The following is a 19,351-nucleotide window of genomic DNA, read 5'->3' on the forward strand; positions in this document are numbered from 1 at the left end:
GAAATATTTCCAGGATATCTTATTAGATTTTTTTAAAAGCCAGATCCAGAAGAGTGGATAAAATGTTTCCTTTAGTGTAAGAATGGGGGAAAATAAAAATACTCTTCTTTTTACTTGCATAAAGAAACACTCGTATAATACACAAGAGGCAAATAAAAATGGTAAAACAGGGACTTCCCTAGTGGTCCAGTGGGTAAGATTCCATGCTCCCAATGCAGGGGGCCCTGGTTCAATCCCGGGTCAGGGAACTAGATCCCACATGTGTGCTGCAACTAAGTCTGCATGCCCCAACTAAAGATCCCACATGCCACAATGAAGATCCCGCGTGCCACAACTAAGACCTGGGGTGGCCTTAATAAGTAAAATTTTTTTTTTAAATGGTAAAACACAGGGACCTCCAAGATAGATAGGGCGGGAATAAGACTTCTCAATGAATATCATTTGTATGATTTTTGTATTTGAACCATATGAATGCATTACATATTTTTTAAAATACAGTACTCAGGTCTCCCCATGTCAATTCAATTAAATTAGTCTCTTGAGATGAGGCCTGAGCTTTTCATTTTATGCCACCCAGGTGATGAAATGTTAGCAAGAGTTAAGAATCACTGCTTTTTGCCTCAGTCTCAGATGAAACAAGGGATTAGAGAAGTAGTTTTGTGTTGCAGGTGTGGGTAATATTTGGCCCATGCTCTGTGTTCTAGAACCTAACTCTGGTAGCTCAAGTCAGTCCTTGTGGATGTAATCCTATACCTGGATGAGGGAGCTCCGTCTGGGATGAGTGTTGATGGTGCTGTGGATGTAACAAGGAATCATGTGCCAGGCTGTCTGGGGATAAATACTGTGAAACAGAGAACTGACCAGACATAGAGATGGAGTAAGAAGCAAACCAGTACTGAATGTATTTATCAGGGGTGTGTAGTTGTAACCAGGGGTCTGTTTCAGGGAAAAGAATATCTATTAGAAATCCTGGGTCATACTGGGAGCAGGACAAAAGGCACACATTCAATATGGAAGATTTTTGGTCTAAAGATGGCAAATCCATGGGCCAAATCCAGCCCACTGACTGTTTTTGTGTGGCTTGTGAGCAAAGAATGGTTTTACGTCTTTACGTGGTTGGAGAAGAAAAATCAAAAGAAGGATATTTCATGACACAACAAAAGTATGTGAAATTCAAATTTCAGGGCCCATAAATAAAGTTTTCATGCACAAAGCTACACTTACAGATGGCCAAAAAGCACATGAAAAGATGATCAACATCACTAATTGAGAAATGCAAATCAAAACTACAATGAGGTATCACCTCATACCAGTTAGAATGACCATCATCAAAAAAAAAATCTACAAACAGGGACTTCCCCAGCGGTCCAGTGGTTAAGACTCTGTGCTTCCACTGCAGGGGGCAAAGGTTCAATCCCTGGTCAGGGAACTAAGATCCCACATGCCGTGCTGTGCAGACAAAAAAAAAGAAAAAAGAAAAGAAAGAAATGAAAAAAAAAAGAACTACCATATGACCCAGCAATCCCACTCCTAGGCATATACCTGGAGAAAACCATAATTTGAAAAGATACGTGCACCCCAATGTTCATTGCAGCACTATTTACAATAGCCAGGACATGGAAGCAACCTAAATGTCCATTGACAGATAAATGGATAAAGATGTGGTACATATATACAATGGAATATTAGTCATAAAAAAGAAAAAAATAACGCCATTTGCAGCAACATGGATGGACCTAGAGATTATCATACCAAGTGAAGTAAGTCAGACAAAAACAAATATGATATCGCTTATATGAGGAATCTAAAAAAAACGGTACAAATGAACTTATTTACAAAACAGAAGTAGAGTCACATGTAGAAAACAAACTTGTGGTTACCAGGGGGTAAGGGGGGGAGGGATAAGTTGGGAGATGGGGATTGACATATACACACTACTATATATAAAACAGACAAACAACAAGGACCTACTGTATAGCAGTATAGCACAGGGAACTCTACTCAATACTCTGTAATGACCTATATGGGAAAAGAATCTAAAAAACAGTGGATATATATACACATATAACTGATTCACTTTGCTGTACAGCTGAAACTAACACAACATTGTAAATCAACTATATTCCAATAAAATTTTTTTAATAAAATAAAATTTTCAGAAAAAAAAAAAGCTACACTCACATCCATTGGAATAAAGCCACATGTCATCTGTGGCTGCTTTTGCACTGCAATGGCAGATCTGAGCAGTGTGACAGAGGCCGGGTGAGCTGCTCTCATCCTCTGCAGTGATGACTCAACAGCGTTTTGAATGCCACGTTATCACTGTCCCACAGCATCTTATTTTTTTATTGCCAGTGCACATCCATGGTCAAAAGAAGAAAATCAGACTTTGAATATCACAATTTTAAGGTAAAGTGGAGTGTAGATTATTTTGTTATTGAAGTCGACAGCAAAACATTGGGTTGATGATGCAATGACACTCCATCTGTGCTAAAAGAATGCAATATACATCAACTTAGACTAAAGCAGTCGTCACTGTATTCCCAACTCAGAGGAAACCAACAGTTAAAAAAAATAGAAAATTTCAAATGGAATATCTCATTGTAATTTCTTCACAAAAATAAAAAATGAAAATGAGGTTGCCACCAAAGTGGGTTTCCAAGTGGCTGATTTGTTAGCCAGAGAGAGCCACTTACTGATGCTAATTGAATTGTGTTGATTTTAGCAGCCAAAGAAAGGTATCCAGATAAAATAAACTTGCTTTAGACATTCAGTGAGAAAGTTGCTCAAAGACTTGAGGATATTGGGAACACCATCAATGGTCAATTAAAGAACAGGACAGGGAATTCCTTGGCGGTCCAGTGGTTAGGACTTGGCGCTTTCACTGCCGTGGGCCCGATCCCTGGTCAGGGAATTAAGGTCCCACAAGCTGCTTGGTGCAGCAAAACAAAAACAAAAACAAAAACAAAAAACAAGACAAATTATTGTGAGTGATTTTCCTTGATTATCAGTGAGTTGATAGATGTCACCAATACTGTCCAGTTGCTTTTATTTGATGAGGTGTCACTGCTGAGTTTGATGTCACCAAAGAATAAGCCTCTTTGGGACTTCCCTGGTGGCCCAGTGGTTAAGACTTCACCTTCCAATTCAGGGGGTGTGGATTCAATCCCTGGTCAGGGAACTAAGATCCCACATGCCTCGCAGACCAAAAACCAAAACATAAAAAAACAAAAGCAGGAGTCACCAAGTGCTCTGGAGAGTCCACGTCGGCCGGAGCTGGCACCTCAGCCGGGTCTTGGAGGCGCTGCCCACGCAGGTCGCGGCTCTGTCACCGACGGGACCGCGGGTGGGAGCAGATGGCACCCGACGCATTCGGCTTCCCGGCTCGCCCGCCGCCCCCGCGGTCCACGCCGTGGTCGCCCCACCAAGTGATGCACGCCGAGGCCGAAAGCAGCCGCCGCCACGCAGATATTTACTTTTAAAAAAAAAAGGAGAGAGAGGAACCAAGATGGTGGAGTAGAAGGACGTGCTCTCACTCCCTCTTGTAAGAACACCAGAATCACAACTAGCTGCTGGACAATCATCGACAGGACGACGCTGGAACTCACCAAAAAAGATACCCCACATCCAAAGACAAGGGAGAAGCCACAATGAGACGGTAGGAGGGGCGCAATCAGAGTAAAATCAAATCCCATAACTGGTGGGTGGGTGACTCACAGACTGGCGAACACTTATACCACAGAAGTCCACCCACTGGAGTGAAGGTTCTGAGCCCCACGTCAGGCCTCCCAACCCGGGGGTCCGGCAACAGGAGGAGGAATTCATAGGGAATCAGACTTTGAAGCCTAGTGAGAATTGATTGCTGGACTTCGACAGGACTGGGGGAAACAGAGACCCCACTCTTGGAGGGCGCACACAAAATAGTGTGCGCATCAGGACCCAGGGGAAGGAGCAGTGACCCCGGGGGAGACGGAACCAGACCTACCTCCTAGTGTTGGAAGGTCTCCTGCAGAGGCGGGGGGTGGCTCTGTTTCACCGTGGGGACAAGGACACTGGCAGCAGAAGTTCTGGGAAGTACTCCTTGGCGTGAGCCCTCCCAGAGTCTGTTATTAGCCCCACCAAGGAGCCCAGGTAGGCTCAAGTGTTGGGTTGCCTCAGGCAAAACAACCAACAGGGAGGGAACCCAGCCCCACCCATCAACAGTCAAGTGGATTAGTTTTACTGAGCTCTGACCACCACAGCAACAGTCAGCTCTACCCACCACCAGAGCCTCCCATCAAGCCTCTTAGATAGCCTCAACCACCAGAGGGCAGACAGCAGAAGCAAGAAAAACTATAATCCTGCAGCCTGTGGAACAAAAACCACATTCGCAGAAAGACAGACAAGATGAAAAGGCAGAGGGCTATATACCAGATGAAGGAACAAGATAAAACCCCAGAAAAACAACTAAATGAAGTGGAGATAGGCAACCTTCCAGAAAAAGAATTCAGAATAATGATAGTGAAGATGATCCAGGACCTCAGAATAAGAATGGAGACAAAGATCGAGAAGATGCAAGAAATGTTTAACAAAGACCTAGAAGAATTAAAGAACAAACAAACAGAGATGAACAATACAATAACTGAAATGAAAACTACACTAGAAGGAATCAATAGCAGAATAACTGAGGCAGAAGAACAGATAAGTGACCTGGAAGACAGAATGGTGGAATTCACTGCTGCGGAACAGACTAAAGAAAAAAGAATGAAAAGAAATGAAGACAGCCTAAGAGACCTCTGGGACAACATTAAACGCAACAACATTCACATTATAGGGGTCCCAGAAGGAGAAGAGAGAGAGAAAGGACCAGAGAAAATATTTGAAGAGATTATAGTCGAAAACTTCCCTAACATGGGAAAGGAAATAGCCACCCAAGTCTAGGAAGCGCAGCGAGTCCCATACAGGATAAACCCAAGGAGAAACACGCCAAGACACATAGTAATCAAATTGGCAAAAATTAAAGACAAAGAAAAATTATTGAAAGCAGCAAGGGAAAAACGACAAATAACATACAAGGGAACTCCATAAGGTTAACAGCTGATTTCTCAGCAGAAACTCTACAAGCCAGAAGGGAGTGGCATGATATACTTAAAGTGATGAAAGGGAAGAACCTACAACCAAGATTACTCTACCCGGCAAGGATCTCATTCAGATTTGATGGAGAAATCAAAAGCTTCACAGACAAGCAAAAGCTAAGAGAATTCAGCACCACCAAACCAGCTCTACAACAAATGCTAAAGGAACTTCTCTAAGTGGGAAACACAAGAGAAGAAAAGGACCTACAAAAACAAACCCAAAACAATTAAGAAAATGGTCATAGGAACATACATATCAATAATTACCTTAAACGTGAATGGATTAAATGCTCCAACCAAAAGACACAGGCTTGCTGAATGGATACAAAAACAAGACCCATATATATACTGTCTACAAGAGACCCACTTCAGACCTAGGGACACATACAGACTGAAAGTGAGGGGATGGAAAAAGATATTCCATGCAAATGGAAATCAAAAGAAAGCTGGAGTAGCTATACTCATATCATATAAAATAGACCTTAAAATAAAGAATGTTACAAGAGACAAGGAAGGACACTAAATAATGATCAAGGGGTCAATCCAAGAAGAAGATATAACAATTTTAAATATATATGCACCCAACACAGGAGCACCTCAATACATAAGTCAACTGCCAACAGCTATAAAAGAGGAAATAGACAGTAACACAATAATAGTGGGGGACTTTAACACCTCACTTACACCAATGGACAGATCATCCAAAATGAAAATAAATAAGGAAACAGAAGCTTTAAATGACACAATAGACCAGATAGATTTAATTGATATTTATAGGACATTCCATCCAAAAACAGCAGATTACACTTTCTTCTCAAGTGCGCACGGAACATTCTCCAGGATAGATCACATCTTGGGTCACAAATCAAGTCTCAGTAAATTTAAGAAAATTGAAATCATATCAAGCATCTTTTCTGACCACAATGTTATGAGATTAGAAATGAATTACAGGGAAAAAAACGTAAAAAACACAAACACATGGAGGCTAAACAATACGTTACTAAATAACCAAGAGATCACTGAAGAAATCAAAGAGGAAATCAAAAAATACCTAGAGACAAATGACAATGAAAACACCACGATCCAAAACCTATGGGATGCAGCAAAAGTAGTTTTAAGAGGGAAGTTTATAGCTATACAAGCCTACCTAAAGAAACAAGAAAAATCTCAAGTAAACAATCTAACTTTACACCTAAAGAAACTAGAGAAAGAAGAACAAACAAAACCCAAAGTTAGCAGAAGGAAAGAAATCATAAAGATCAGAGCGGAAATAAATGAAATAGAAACAAAGAAAACAATAGCAAAGATCAATAAAACTAAAAGCTGGTTCTTTGAGAAGATAAACAAAATTGATAAGCCATTAGCCAGACTCATCAAGAAAAAGAGGGAGGGCTTCCCTGGTGGCGCAGTGGTTGAGAATCTGCCTGCCAATGCAGGGGACACGGGTTCGAGCCCTGGTCTGGGAAGATCCCACATGCCACAGAGCGACTGGGCCCGTTAGCCACCATTGCTGAGCCTGCGTGTCTGGAGCCTGTGCTCCGCAACAAGAGAGGCCGCGATAGTGAGAGGCCCGCACACCTTGATGAAGAGTGGCCCCCACTTCCCGCAACTAGAGAAAGCCCTTGCACAGAAATGAAGACCCAACACAGCCATAAATAAATAAATAAATAAAATTTAAATAAATAAAGAAAAATTAAAAAAAAATAAACCAACACTGCCGGCAGTGGAAAAAAAGAAAAGAAAAAGAAAAAGAGGGAGAGGACTCAAATCAATAAAATCAGAAATGAAAAAGGAGAAGTTACAACAGACACCGCAGAAACACAAAGCATCCTAAGAGACTACTACAAGCAACTCTATGCCAATAAAATGGACAACCTGGAAGAAATGGACAAATCCTTATAAAGGTATAACCTTCCAAGACTGAACCAGGAAGGAACAGAAAATATGAACAGACCAATCACAAGTAATGAAATTGAAACTGTGATTAAAAATCTTCCAACAAACAAAAGTCCAGGACCAGATGGCTTCACAGGTGAATTCTATCAAACATTTAGAGAAGAGCTAACACCCATCCTTCTCAAACTCTTCCAAAAAATTGCAGAGGAAGGAACACTCCCAAACTTATTCTATGAGGCCACCATCACCCTGATACCAAAACCAGACAAAGATACTACAAAAAAAGAAAATTACAGACCAATATCACTGATGACTATAGATGCAAAAATCCTCAACAAAATACTAGCAAACAGAATCCAACAACACATTAAAAGGATCATACACCACGATCAAGTGGGATTTATCCCAGGGATGCAAGGATTCTTCAATATACGCAAATCAATCAATGTGATACACCATATTAACAAACTGAAGAATAAAAACCATATGATCATCTCAATAGATGCAGAAAAAGCTTTTGACAAAATTCAACACCCACTTATGATAAAAACTCTCCAGAAAGTGGGCATAGAGGGAACCTACCTCAACATAATAAAGGCCATATATGACAAACCCACGGCAAACATCATTCTCAGTGGTGAAAAACTGGAAGCATTTCCTCTAAGATCAGGAACGAGACAAGGATGTCCACTCTCACCACTATTATTCAACATAGTTTTGGAAGTCCTAGCCACGGCAATTAGAGAAGAAAAAGAAATAAAAGGAATACAAATTGGAAAAGAAGAAGTAAAACTGTCACTGTTTGCAGATGACATGATATTATACATAGGGAATCCTAAAGATACCACCAGAAAACTACTAGAGCTAATCGATGAATTTGGTAAAGTTGCAGGATACAAAATTAATGCACAGAAATCTCTTGCATTCTTATACACTAATGATGAAAAATCTGAAAGAGAAATTATGGAAACACTCCCATTTACCATTGCAACAAAAAGAGTAAAATACCTAGGAATAAACCTACCTAGGGAGACAAAAGGCCTGTATGCAGAAAACTATAAGACACTGATGAAAGAAATTAAAGATGATACCAACAGATGGAGAGATATACCATGTTTTGGATTGGCAGAAGCAATATTGTGAAAATGACTATACTACCCCAAGCAATCTACAGAGTCAATGCAATCCCTATGAAATTACCAATGGCATTTTTTATGGAACTAGAACAAATCATCTTAAAATTTGTATGGAGACACAAAAGACCCTGAATAGCCAAAGCAGTCTTGAGGGGAAAAAACGGAGCTGGAGTAATCAGACTCCCTGACTTCAGACTATACTACAAAGCTACAGTAATCAAGACAATATGGTACTGGCACAAAAACAGAAACATAGATCAATGGAACAAGATAGAAAGCCCAGAGATAAACCCACACACCTATGGTCAACTAATCTATGACAAAGGAGGCAAAGATATACAATGGAGAAAAGACAGTCTCTTCAATAAGTGGTGCTGGGAAAACTGGACGGCTACATGTAAAAGAATGAAATTAGAACACTCCCTAACACCATACACAAAAATGAACTCAAAATGGATTCCAGACCTAAATGTAAGACCGGACACTATAAAACTCTTAGAGGAAAACATAGGAAGAACACTCTTTGACATAAATCACAGCAAGATCTTTTTTGATCCACCTCCTAGAGTGATGGAAATAAAAACAAAAATAAACAAATGGGACCTAATCAAACTTCAAAGCTTTTGCACAGCAAAGGAAACCATAAACAAGACGAAAAGACAACCCTCAGAATGGGAGAAAATATTTGCAAACGAATCAGCGGACAAAGGATTAATCTCCAAAATATATAAACAGCTCATTCAGCTCAATATTAAAGAAACAAACAACCCAATCCAAAAATGGGCAGAAGACCTAAACAGACATTTCTCCAAAGAAGACATACAGATGGCCAAGAAGCACATGAAAAGATGCTCAACATCACTAATTATTAGAGAAATGCAAATCAAAACTACAATAAGGTATCACCTCACACCAGTTAGAATGGGCATCATCAGAAAATCTACAAACAACAAATGCTGGAGAGGGTGTGGAGAAAAGGGAATCCTCTTGCACTGTTGGTGGGAATGTAAATTGATACAGCCACTATGGAGAACAGTATGGAGGTTCCTTAAAAAACTAAAAATAGATTTACCATATGATCCAGCAATCCCACTACTGGGCATATACCCAGAGAAAACCATAATTCAAAAAGACACATGCACCCCCATGTTCATTGCAGCACTATTTACAATAGCCAGGACATGGAAGCAACCTAAGTGCCCATCGACAGACGAATGGATAAAGAAGCTGTGGTACATATATACAATGGAATATTACTCAGCCATAAAAAGGAACGAAATTGAGTCATTTGTTGAGACATGGATGGATCTAGAGACTGTCATACAGAGTGAAGTAAGTCAGAAAGAGAAAAACAAATATCGTATATTAACGCATGTATGTGGAACCTAGAAAAATGGTACAGATGAGCCGGTTTGCAGGGCAGAAGTTGAGACACAGATGTAGAGAACAGACATATGGACACCAAGGGGGGAAAACTGCGGTGGGGTGGGGATGGTGGTGTGCTGAATTGGGCAACTGGGATTGACATGTATACACTGATTTGTATAAAATTGATGACTAATTAAAAAACAAACAAAAGCAGTATTGTAACAAATTCAATAAAAAATTTTTTTAAAATGGTCCACATCAGGAAAAATCTTTAAAAAAGAAAAAGTCTCTTTGAAGAGTCTGCACGGAAGAACTAGTGGCAAGAATATTTTCAGAAAAGATGAGAAATCACTAATTAGACACAACCTGAAGGGGAATCTCCTAAGATGTGTTACGTTTGCTGGAGATAAAAATGTGTGAAGCAGAAAGAGGCTTACTTGGACAAATTTATAAAGCTCTAGAAAATGTAAGGCGTTTAGAGCCTATGGTTATTCATTGTACTCAAATTACTTATCAGGAGCTAATTTGCGGAAAATATTTGAATCTATCATGTGTTATTGAACTACAGTTACCCACAGCAAACTTCCTTTGCTGTTATTTTTAATCCATCATCAGATCTGTGAATTTTTGTTAGAATTAGAAGCTGAATAGCCTGAATTGCCCCACCACACAGCAGTTTGATGGCTTAGCAGTGGTCAAATTTTATTGCAGTTTTTTTCAGTCCAGAGCCAAGGCTGAAATTTTTCACAGCAGAGCACCATTCTAAACCATCATCACTGAATAATTAATGGCCTTGGAAATTAGCTTTTGCTACAGACTTGATAATGTTTCTCAGTGAATTCAACCTAAAATGACAGGGCATGGGAATTCCCTGGCAGTCCAGTGGTTAGGACTCTGCACTCTCCCTGCTGAGGGCCAAGGCTCAATCCCTGGTTCGGGAAATCCCATAAGCCATGTAGTGAGGCCAATAAACAAAAACAAAAAGTAAAATAAAATAAGATGACAGGGAAAAACAGTGCTTATATGTGAAATGTATACCGCAGCAGTCATTTTGACAATAACTAACGTTGTTTTGAATCACAAGGAATGTTAAGCTGCTTTATAAACTTCCTGTGCTGTCAAAAGTTAAAACAAGAAGCAAGATCTCATTCCCACACAAATTTGCAGCAGATATATTTTCTGAGCTCCAAGTACAGTTCCAGCAGAATTTTTCAGAACTTGATGCCAAGTGCAATGGAAATATCCGTATTTCAAAATCTATTTAATTGGGCAATTGAGGAGTTTCCACCCAACCTTCAACTGAAGAGGATTAATCTGCAATGTAAAAACAAGCTGAAAGGCAAACATCCAGAGAAGAATCTTAAGAGAATTCTATACATGCCATCCCACAATGACTATGCTCAATTAAAATCATGCAGCATTGGCAGTACCATCTGGCTGAGAGACATTTTCAAAGATGAAATATACAAAGTCTCATTACAGCTCAGCATTGACAGCTCAACATTTGATGACAGGGTCACGGATTTTGAAACCCAATTAAGCAAAATATTATCTCAAAAGAATTCCATTATTCTCATCAGTATACCTGGATTATAAAAAAGTTATACTCAATTACTATGATATTTTGAATTTCATTTTCAAAAAAATTGTAGAAAAAATTTTTTGTCATTAGACAAGAGAACATTCCAGATAGGTAAAACAGGTGGTGCAAACATTCTGAGGTATTAAGATGCTCCTATTTTAGAGGATTTTCTATAGGAGCCAGTGAGGAGAAGGAGGAGACTAGAGCAGGATTACATAATATTTCTTGATTTTCCTCTTGTCCTGTAAAGCCTAAAATATTTACTATCTGGACCTTTACAGAAAAATTTGGTGACCCCCCCCCCCCGGGGCTAAAGGGTTGCACAGAACTGACTTCTTCGAGATAAGTGTGAGAGGGGAATCAGTGTTCCCCTGAGTGAATTTCACTAAAGGCACTCCAGAATGCTCTGAAATCCAGAGGAAACAAGAAAATCTGCCTTTTAGCTCAAGTGACAAGAAAGTGGACATTTTATAAAAGAGGTGGTAGAGCAATTAAAACTACATTAGAAAATGCCAGGGGGACCATGACCACACTTTAAAACACTGGAGTAAAGTTGGCCAGTGTTTTCTAGAGGGGTCCGTAGAGCTTCCAGATATGGCCAAGCCTCGTTCAGAGATGTCACCCTCTGAAAGAAGTGATTAGTAAGTTGATATTTTAAATAGTGTGGCATGGGACTTCCCTGGTGGTCCAGTGGTTAAGACTCCGCGCTCCCAATACAGGGAGCCTGGGTTTGATCCCTGGTCAGGGAACTAGATCCCGCACGCCACAACGAAGATCCCGCGTGCCGCAACTAAGACCCGGCACAGCCAAATAAATAAATAAAAATAAATAAATAGTGTGGCATGGAAAATTATAACGGGGATGTGAACACTATATTATTAGTATTGCAGAAGCAAACTAATAGGAGGGGAAGAAAAAGAAAATAATCAATAAGCTCCTTTTTTGTTTTAGGGAGATAAGCTTGGAAATATACATGAAACATGGCGAAGTAGTGACTGAGAACTGCAGAGCCAGAGGGAAAGTTTACTGCACGGAGGGAAAGGTCTCCAAGGACAAGTCCAATTAATGCAGTGGAAGCTGAACAGGTCAACCAGCCCTCGTGGAGAGCGCACCTGAGAACTGCTGACCTGATCAAGTCAGTGCGGTAAACACACTTCCTGCTTCTCCCCCTACACAGTCACACCTCTTCTACCCTCAGCATCATTGCTAGGAAAGAACCCTGGGCAGGAGGAAGGGACAGATGCTTGTTCTTCTGGGTCCTCAGTAAGGCAGCAATCTAGGAAGTCAGCCTGGCCTTAACCATCACCCGCAGGGTTGGACCTGAGCAGATAGGGGAGAATAAAAAGTCAATGGCGGGTCCCAAGGTTGTGTCCTCAGTTCAGAGGCAGCCTCGGGGATAGGAAGTCAGGAATCCTGGCAAGTTGCTCAAAAAGCCTTGTCAGTCCTTTGAATCTAAACCGTAAATATCTTAGAACACAAGTGTAAGTATAACGCCATCTGGAAACCCTGGGAATGAGCAAGCTGAGGCAGAATCACAAATCTTTATGTTTTAGCCCTTTTTTTTAATGCTTCCTTGTTGCTTGTCCATTCATTTCCATTTTGTTATCTCTTAGCATCTAGAACGTTTTTTGGAAAAAAAAATTTTAAGCTTGTCTCAGGTGTGCTAAGGAAAAATACTTAATTTTTTTACTGTGAAAAATTCCAAACATATATGAAAGTAGAATAATATAATTAACACAAACCCTCCCCCCCACACACACAAGCACATCAGGTCTCCAACTTCAACAATTATCAACAAGGCCATTCTTGGGACTTCCCTGGTGGTCCAGGGGTTACGACTCCACACTTCCATTGTGGGGGGCATGGGTTAGATCCCTGGTCGGGGAACTAAGATCCCACATGCCAGGGGGTGCAGCCAAAAAAAAAAAAAAAGCCATTCTTGTTTCACCTTTATCCAATCCACACCCTATTCCCCACTGGACTTTTTTTTTTTTTTTTTTTGGCTGCATTGGGTCTTCGTTGCTGCGCACAGGCTAGTTCTCTAGTTGTGGCGAGCAGGGGCTACAACTACAACATTGCGGTATGTGGTCTTCTCATTGCGGTGGCTTCTCTTGTAGAGCACAGCCTCTAGGCCCGCAGGCTTCAGTAGTTGTGGCCCGCGGGCTCTAGAGTGCAGGCTCAGTAGTTGTGGCGCATGGGCTTAGTTGCTCCGCGGCATGTGGGATCTTCCCAGACCAGGGTTTGAACCAGTGTCCCCTGCATTGGTAGGCGGATTCTTTTTTTTTTTTTTTTTTTTTTATAAATTTATTTATTTACTTTTGGCTACTTTGGGTCTTTGTTGCTGTGCATGGGCTTTCTCTAGTTGCGGCGAGCGGTGTCTACTCTTTGTTGCGGTGTGCGGGCTTCTCATTGTGGTGGCTTCTCTTTGTTGCGGAACACAGGCTCTAGGCGCGTGGGCTTCAGTAGTTGTGGCATGCGGGCTCAGTATTTGTGGCTCACGGGCTCTAGAGCGCAGGCTCAGTAGCTGTGGCACACGGGCTTAGTTGCTCCTCGGCATGTGGGATCTTCCCAGACCAGGGCTCGAACCCGTGTCCCCTGCATTGGCAGGCAGATTCTCAACCACTGCGCCACGAGGGAAGTCCCAGGAGGAATTTTTAAAGAGGGGAGCGTGGCACTCTGGCAGCAGAATGGTGGCGGTATCTGAAATCCAACCCCTCCACCCTACTCCAAGATTGACATTCCTATCTGGTGCTAGAATTTACTTTAGAGGGCCTCAGTTTCCCTATAAGCAAAACAAGGAAAATGGACTAAATTATAGGCAATAACTGTGTAACAGTGAAATGAGCCCTTGACTTTGAGTCAAAAGACCTGGCTTAAGAGTGCCAGCTGTGGGACTTCCCTGGTGGCACAGTGGTTAAGAATCTGCCTACCAATGCAGGGGACATGGGTTCGAGCCCTGGTCAGGGAAGATCCCACATGCTGCGGAGCGACTAAGCCCGTGCGCCACAACTACTGAGCCTGTGCTCTAGAGCCCGCGAGCCACAACTACTGAGCCCACGTGCCACAACTACTAAAGCCCGTACGCCTAGAGACCCTGCTCCACAACAAGAGAAGCCACCACAATGAGAAGCCCGCGCACTGCAACAAAGAGTAGCCCTGGCTCGCCGCAACTAGAGAAAGCCCGCGCACAGCAACAAAGACCCAACACAGCCAAAAATAAATAAATAAATAAAAATTTAAAAAAGTGCCAGCTGTGCCTCTTGCAAATTATGTAACTTACAATAACTTATGTAAGCAAGCCACTTAACCTCTCTGAGGTTTAATTTTGGATCTATGAGATGCTCACTAAATATTTTTTCTATTTCTTAATTTTGTATCTATATGTAAACTTGTTATAATTATTTTATAATGTACATAAATCAAATCATTATGCTGTACACCATAAACAGTGCTGTATGTCAATTATATCTCTATAAAACTGGAAGATAAATGAAATACATTAGAAAATGAAAAATATATATATAAGACATGGAACGATTCAGTCAGCTAGTCAGTTGAGCTAGGATTGCAACCCAAGCCTTCACCTCCAAATTCTGAGCTATTCAAATTGTGCTCGAAACTAATACAACACGAAACTTTGGGGGGGAAGCTGAAAACCTGCTTTGCTGAGTCACAAAAGGCACTAGACCGTGACACTTCCCCCGGAGTTTACCCCGGAACAGACATCACCCATCACCCTACAACGCAGGACAGGCTCAACCCCGGGGTGCGAAGGGCCACAATGAGAGTCCGATGACCAGGGGTCTAAGAATGGGCTCGTGCTGCCAGCGTCTCCCTTTCCGGACACTGTTTCTCCTCTGTCCGGTTCCAGTCTGCAGGTTTACCTCAACAGTCATTCATTCCACCAAGATTTGAGCATCAGCCCAGGGTGGGACGGTGCGCCAGGCCCAGAGCTGAACGAGGCGAGGCAGACCAGACCCTGCTCCCTTAAACTGACTGTCCAGTGCGGGTAGGGGCGGCCGGGGGCCGGGGTCCCAGGGGGGCTACGCCCGACAGCGTTCGCACCTGCCCGGCACCACCTGAGCGCGAGCAACGGTCGGCTCCGCGACCCCTTAACTTGGCCGTCCCGCTGCGGTCACCCCGGCCCCGCGGGGCCCATCGCCCCCGTCAGCTCACCTATGGGCCGCGCCCCCGGGCGGACCCAGCCTGCACTTCCCGCTTTGTTCCCAGAGCGGGTTCTGGAAGCGCCGTGCGCACCACCCCCGAGCCGCTTCCAGGCAGCGCCCCCAGCTGCCCTGGAGGGCGCGCGGGGGCGCGCACGAGCGGCGCACGCCCGTCCCGCATGCCCGCGCTCCCGATTGGCCGCGCCGCGTGACGTCACCGAGAGGCCCCCGGCGGCCGCTGGGAGCCGGCGCCCGCGCGTGCGCAGACGGAGGGCACTGAGCGGAGGGGGAGGTGGCTGGCCGCTTCTCCCGCGTCCGCCATTTTGTTGCTGTGGTTCTTGGGAGCGAGCTGGGCGAAGCGCACCCGGCGGCGCGGCGCTCCCGGGGGTCCGGTGCTTGGCTTGGCCGCGAGGCTCGGTGCGGAGCGGCGGGGGCGCGGGGCCGGCGCGCGCCTGGCCAGGAGTGACCGTAGGGTCCCGGGTGGCCTCTGCCGCTCTTGGCTTCGCCGCCGCGACCCGGCTGGGCCCGCACCCCCGAGCCGGCTCGGTCCGTGAGGCGGCCCCGGAGCAGGCGGGCGGTGCAGAGGATGCTGCGGGCCCGCGGCCGCGAGGAAAGTGTCGGCTCGGCCCAGTAGGCGCGCGGTGAGCCAGAGGCCCGGCCCGGCCCGCAGACAATTCGGGCGGAGCGTCCAGCGCAGGCAGAGCAGCCCCGGCCCGCCCGGCCCAGCGCCCGGCCCGCCATGTCCTCCGCCAGGTTCGACTCCTCGGACCGCTCGGCCTGGTACATGGGGCCCGTGTCTCGCCAGGAGGCGCAGACCCGGCTCCAGGGCCAGCGCCACGGCGTGTTCCTGGTCCGCGATTCGTCCACCTGCCCCGGGGACTACGTACTGTCCGTGTCCGAGAACTCGCGGGTGTCTCACTACATCATCAACTCGCTGCCCAACCGCCGCTTCAAGATCGGGGACCAGGAGTTCGACCACCTGCCGGCCCTGCTGGAGTTCTACAAGATCCACTACCTGGACACCACCACGCTCATCGAGCCGGCGCCCAGGTGCGCGGAGGGCGTGTGCGGGCGGGGGTCGGGGCTGGACCCGTGGCCCCCCTTTCGGAACCGGGTTACTTTTCGGAGGGCATTCCGAACCGAAGGCAGTGTTAGGATCTGGGTCATTGTGAATGAAGGGGTGCGTGCGTCTTAAACGTGTTGAGTTGCGGGTGCCTAGTTGAAAATGGACGCTTTTTGCCTTTCGTTACGTTCTCGGTTTAATTACCCTGCTAAAGCAACGTTTTGTTGTTGTTTTTGAAACCTTTTTTGGGCCACGGATTGGGACTCTGAAGCTAGCCTACCCTCCCCCCCGCCCCCCGCAAGCACACACGAGTTTGCACACCTTTCAAGGTTTTTGAACTCCAGGTTAAGACCTCCTGGACTGCAGCTTTTGGAACACTGGGCAGATGAAAATGCTTTAGCGTTTAGAAACAAACACCTTTAACTGTGAAATATCAGAACTATATGTTGATACCCTGGTGCCAAGTTTGAAATAATCTGGGCATCTATTTTATAATACATTAATTACAAAAATTGTAAAAGAAGGTGCATTGGCTTCAACGAAGACTTTTTTTTTTTTTTTAACAGTTTCCCCCCAAGCTGGACCGTCCATAGACTGGAAATCCATTTGGTTAAATTCCAAGGAGGAATGAGGCTAGAATGTTACTAAGGGAATTTTTTGAATGACACTCATCTTAATTCTATCCTACTTGAATTTCAGATGTACTTTTTGTGTTAAGTTTAATGACTTAGTATCTATTTTAAAGTTAACCCAGAGTGACACCGATCATTAGGCATCCTATTTTCATTTGATTATTTGCCTTAATCAGTATTTTGCTAGAGGTTTCTTTTATTTAAATTACGCCAAATTTGAGTTGAAGAGATTGCCTAGAATTTTAAAAGTAAAAGGTATTTCACTGCCCAGTTGATTTCTTAAACATTTGTTTAAAAAGGACAGATTTTTCAGGATGAGATGTTTCTGACTTTGCAAATTCTCTGACAGGATGGTACTCTGAGCTCTAAACACTAAAAGCTATTATATTAATTAAGGAGCACCCACTGGACGGCTCAGCGTTGCTTCTGTGGAATAGAGATAGAGAAGGAACAGCGTGACAGTGGAATGACTTTGAGGTTAACTGCAGAACTAAATGGACTTTAAAAACTGGTGAGAAAGTGATTGTAAATCAGAGAGTGTATAACAAAGACCTAGACACCAAAAAGAATCTGACTGGTGAAACCTCCAGGTCCCCGAAGATACTGATGATTGGAGTCAACTTTTAGCACATGTAATTCCAATATAAGGGGTTGGAGAGACTCTTAGAACCCACAGTAATGAGATATTATATACGTTTAAGTAAATTACTTTCCTAGCTTGTGGAGGTGAATTATATCATTAATTTCAGGCATTTAGCATGGCATGCTGTGTGCCAGGTGTTGTGCTTACTTTGAGGTGACAGGTACTATAATGCAGCTGTGAGTGAATAACTAGATCGCCTTTTGGGTGGAGAAAAAGGATTGTGCCGCAGCGGCTTCCCGCAGAAACGACCCCAAACTTCCCCTTCACGCGTCTTCCCAGGTGCCCTTGTAGCTTTGTGAGTGTGGTGCCTGCCCTCACCCCTCTCATCCTCCTTCCCGGGAGCCAGCCCTGCACACCCACGCACACCTGCGGGCCTTTGTTCGACTGCCAGCCCTCCGTGGAGCGCCTCCCTCCACCGGTTCCTCACCTGCGGAAATCCTCCCTGTGCTGCAGGGACCTTTACCTGACCCTCCCCCTCAAGTTCAGCCTTGATTGTTTCTCCTCTGTGCTCTCTGGCCCAGGCATTTTGCTGTAGTTTAGTTTTTCCTTTTCCTTGCTGTCTCCAAGGGCTGTCACAGTGCTGGTTGAATCAGATCCTGGCTGGATTTACTTTGTCACACTAAATCTGGATTGCCTCTCCTGAGGATTTGGTTGATGTGTTACCTACTGTAGGAGACTATGCCAGGCAAGCCTTGGCCAAATGCAGAAATCAGGGCGATGCATTTTCACACCCCAGACAGGATAAATAAAGTGGTTTAGCTTTTTTAGGCCTCAGAACTGAGCTCCTGAAGCCAGTTTCATGCCCCTTGGCTAATTAGTTCTTTTTGGGGGTCTGTTTTGCTTAGTGAAAGGTCACAACTGTATGACTTCCTCAGAATTTAAGGACTGGTGCTTGTTTTGTACTAGTCTGATCTTTTTCATTGGAATGTTCCTTAACTTTTAATTTTATATATTTATTCAAATATGAGAATTATGTTCAGGAGAATTATGTTTCAGTGATAGGTACTGGGAAAGAGGGGTGACAGACATGCTTTCTCTGTCATGGAACTTAGATTTTAGTGGAGGAGACAGACGGAAAAGTAGAAAAATAAAATACTACAAGATTTGTGAATGCTATGAAGGAAATCAATCTAGGCTGAGAGGATCTAGTAGAAGGGTCTTACCTGAGGTGGGGCGGTCAGAGAAAGCTTGAAACTGCAGAAGGGAGGAGGAGCAAGGCTTGGGCGAGGAGGGGGAGAGCTTATGCAAAGTTCTGGGTTGGGAAAGACAGCAATGTGATGTGAGTGTGGCTCTGAGATGCAGATCTAGAAGAGTTTGGACAGGTAATAGTCAAAGGCAGGAAACTGGGTGCCATGGAAGGGGTTTGAAGCCAGGAAGTGACCTGAGGCTGTTACTGCAATTCAGGTCAGAATGATGGTGACTGATGAGTCGTCCATCCATCCATCATAGAGACATTACGTAGACTGAGTGATGGCTGTGGTTTGAAAATAAGTTGCTGGTGGGAGGGGGGATGATGGGGAAGAGAAAGGAAGAGACAAAGATGACTTGGTATATTTGTAGTTGTCTGTTCTCTGGGTTATCTTATCGTCTTTTGAGTTTGTCTGTGGTATTCATTTCTGTCTGAGATTTTAAATTTAAACACGAAAGGTATGTCAGTGGCTTTTGATTTTTGAATGACCCTAAAGGATTCTTTTTCTGCAGATGGGTGTAATTTTTATATTAAAAATCATTTGATAAACAGAAACCTTGTGGTT

General features: G+C 43.9%; 1 protein-coding gene across 1 annotated transcript in view; it reads left to right on the plus strand.

Moving 5' to 3' along the window:
* The first annotated feature begins 15,535 nt into the window (after window positions 1–15,535).
* Window positions 15,536–19,351, plus strand: part of CRKL (CRK like proto-oncogene, adaptor protein) — a 30,930-nt gene continuing 27,114 nt past the window's right edge. Inside the window, exon 1 of the mRNA XM_068563136.1 lies at window positions 15,536–16,309. Coding sequence (XP_068419237.1) covers window positions 15,999–16,309 — 311 coding nt within the window. The 5' untranslated portion in view covers window positions 15,536–15,998. The remainder of the gene's footprint in view (window positions 16,310–19,351) is intronic.

The sequence above is a fragment of the Eschrichtius robustus genome, chromosome 14 (genome assembly GCF_028021215.1).
Source record: "Eschrichtius robustus isolate mEscRob2 chromosome 14, mEscRob2.pri, whole genome shotgun sequence".
NCBI classification, from domain to species: domain Eukaryota; kingdom Metazoa; phylum Chordata; class Mammalia; order Artiodactyla; family Eschrichtiidae; genus Eschrichtius; species Eschrichtius robustus.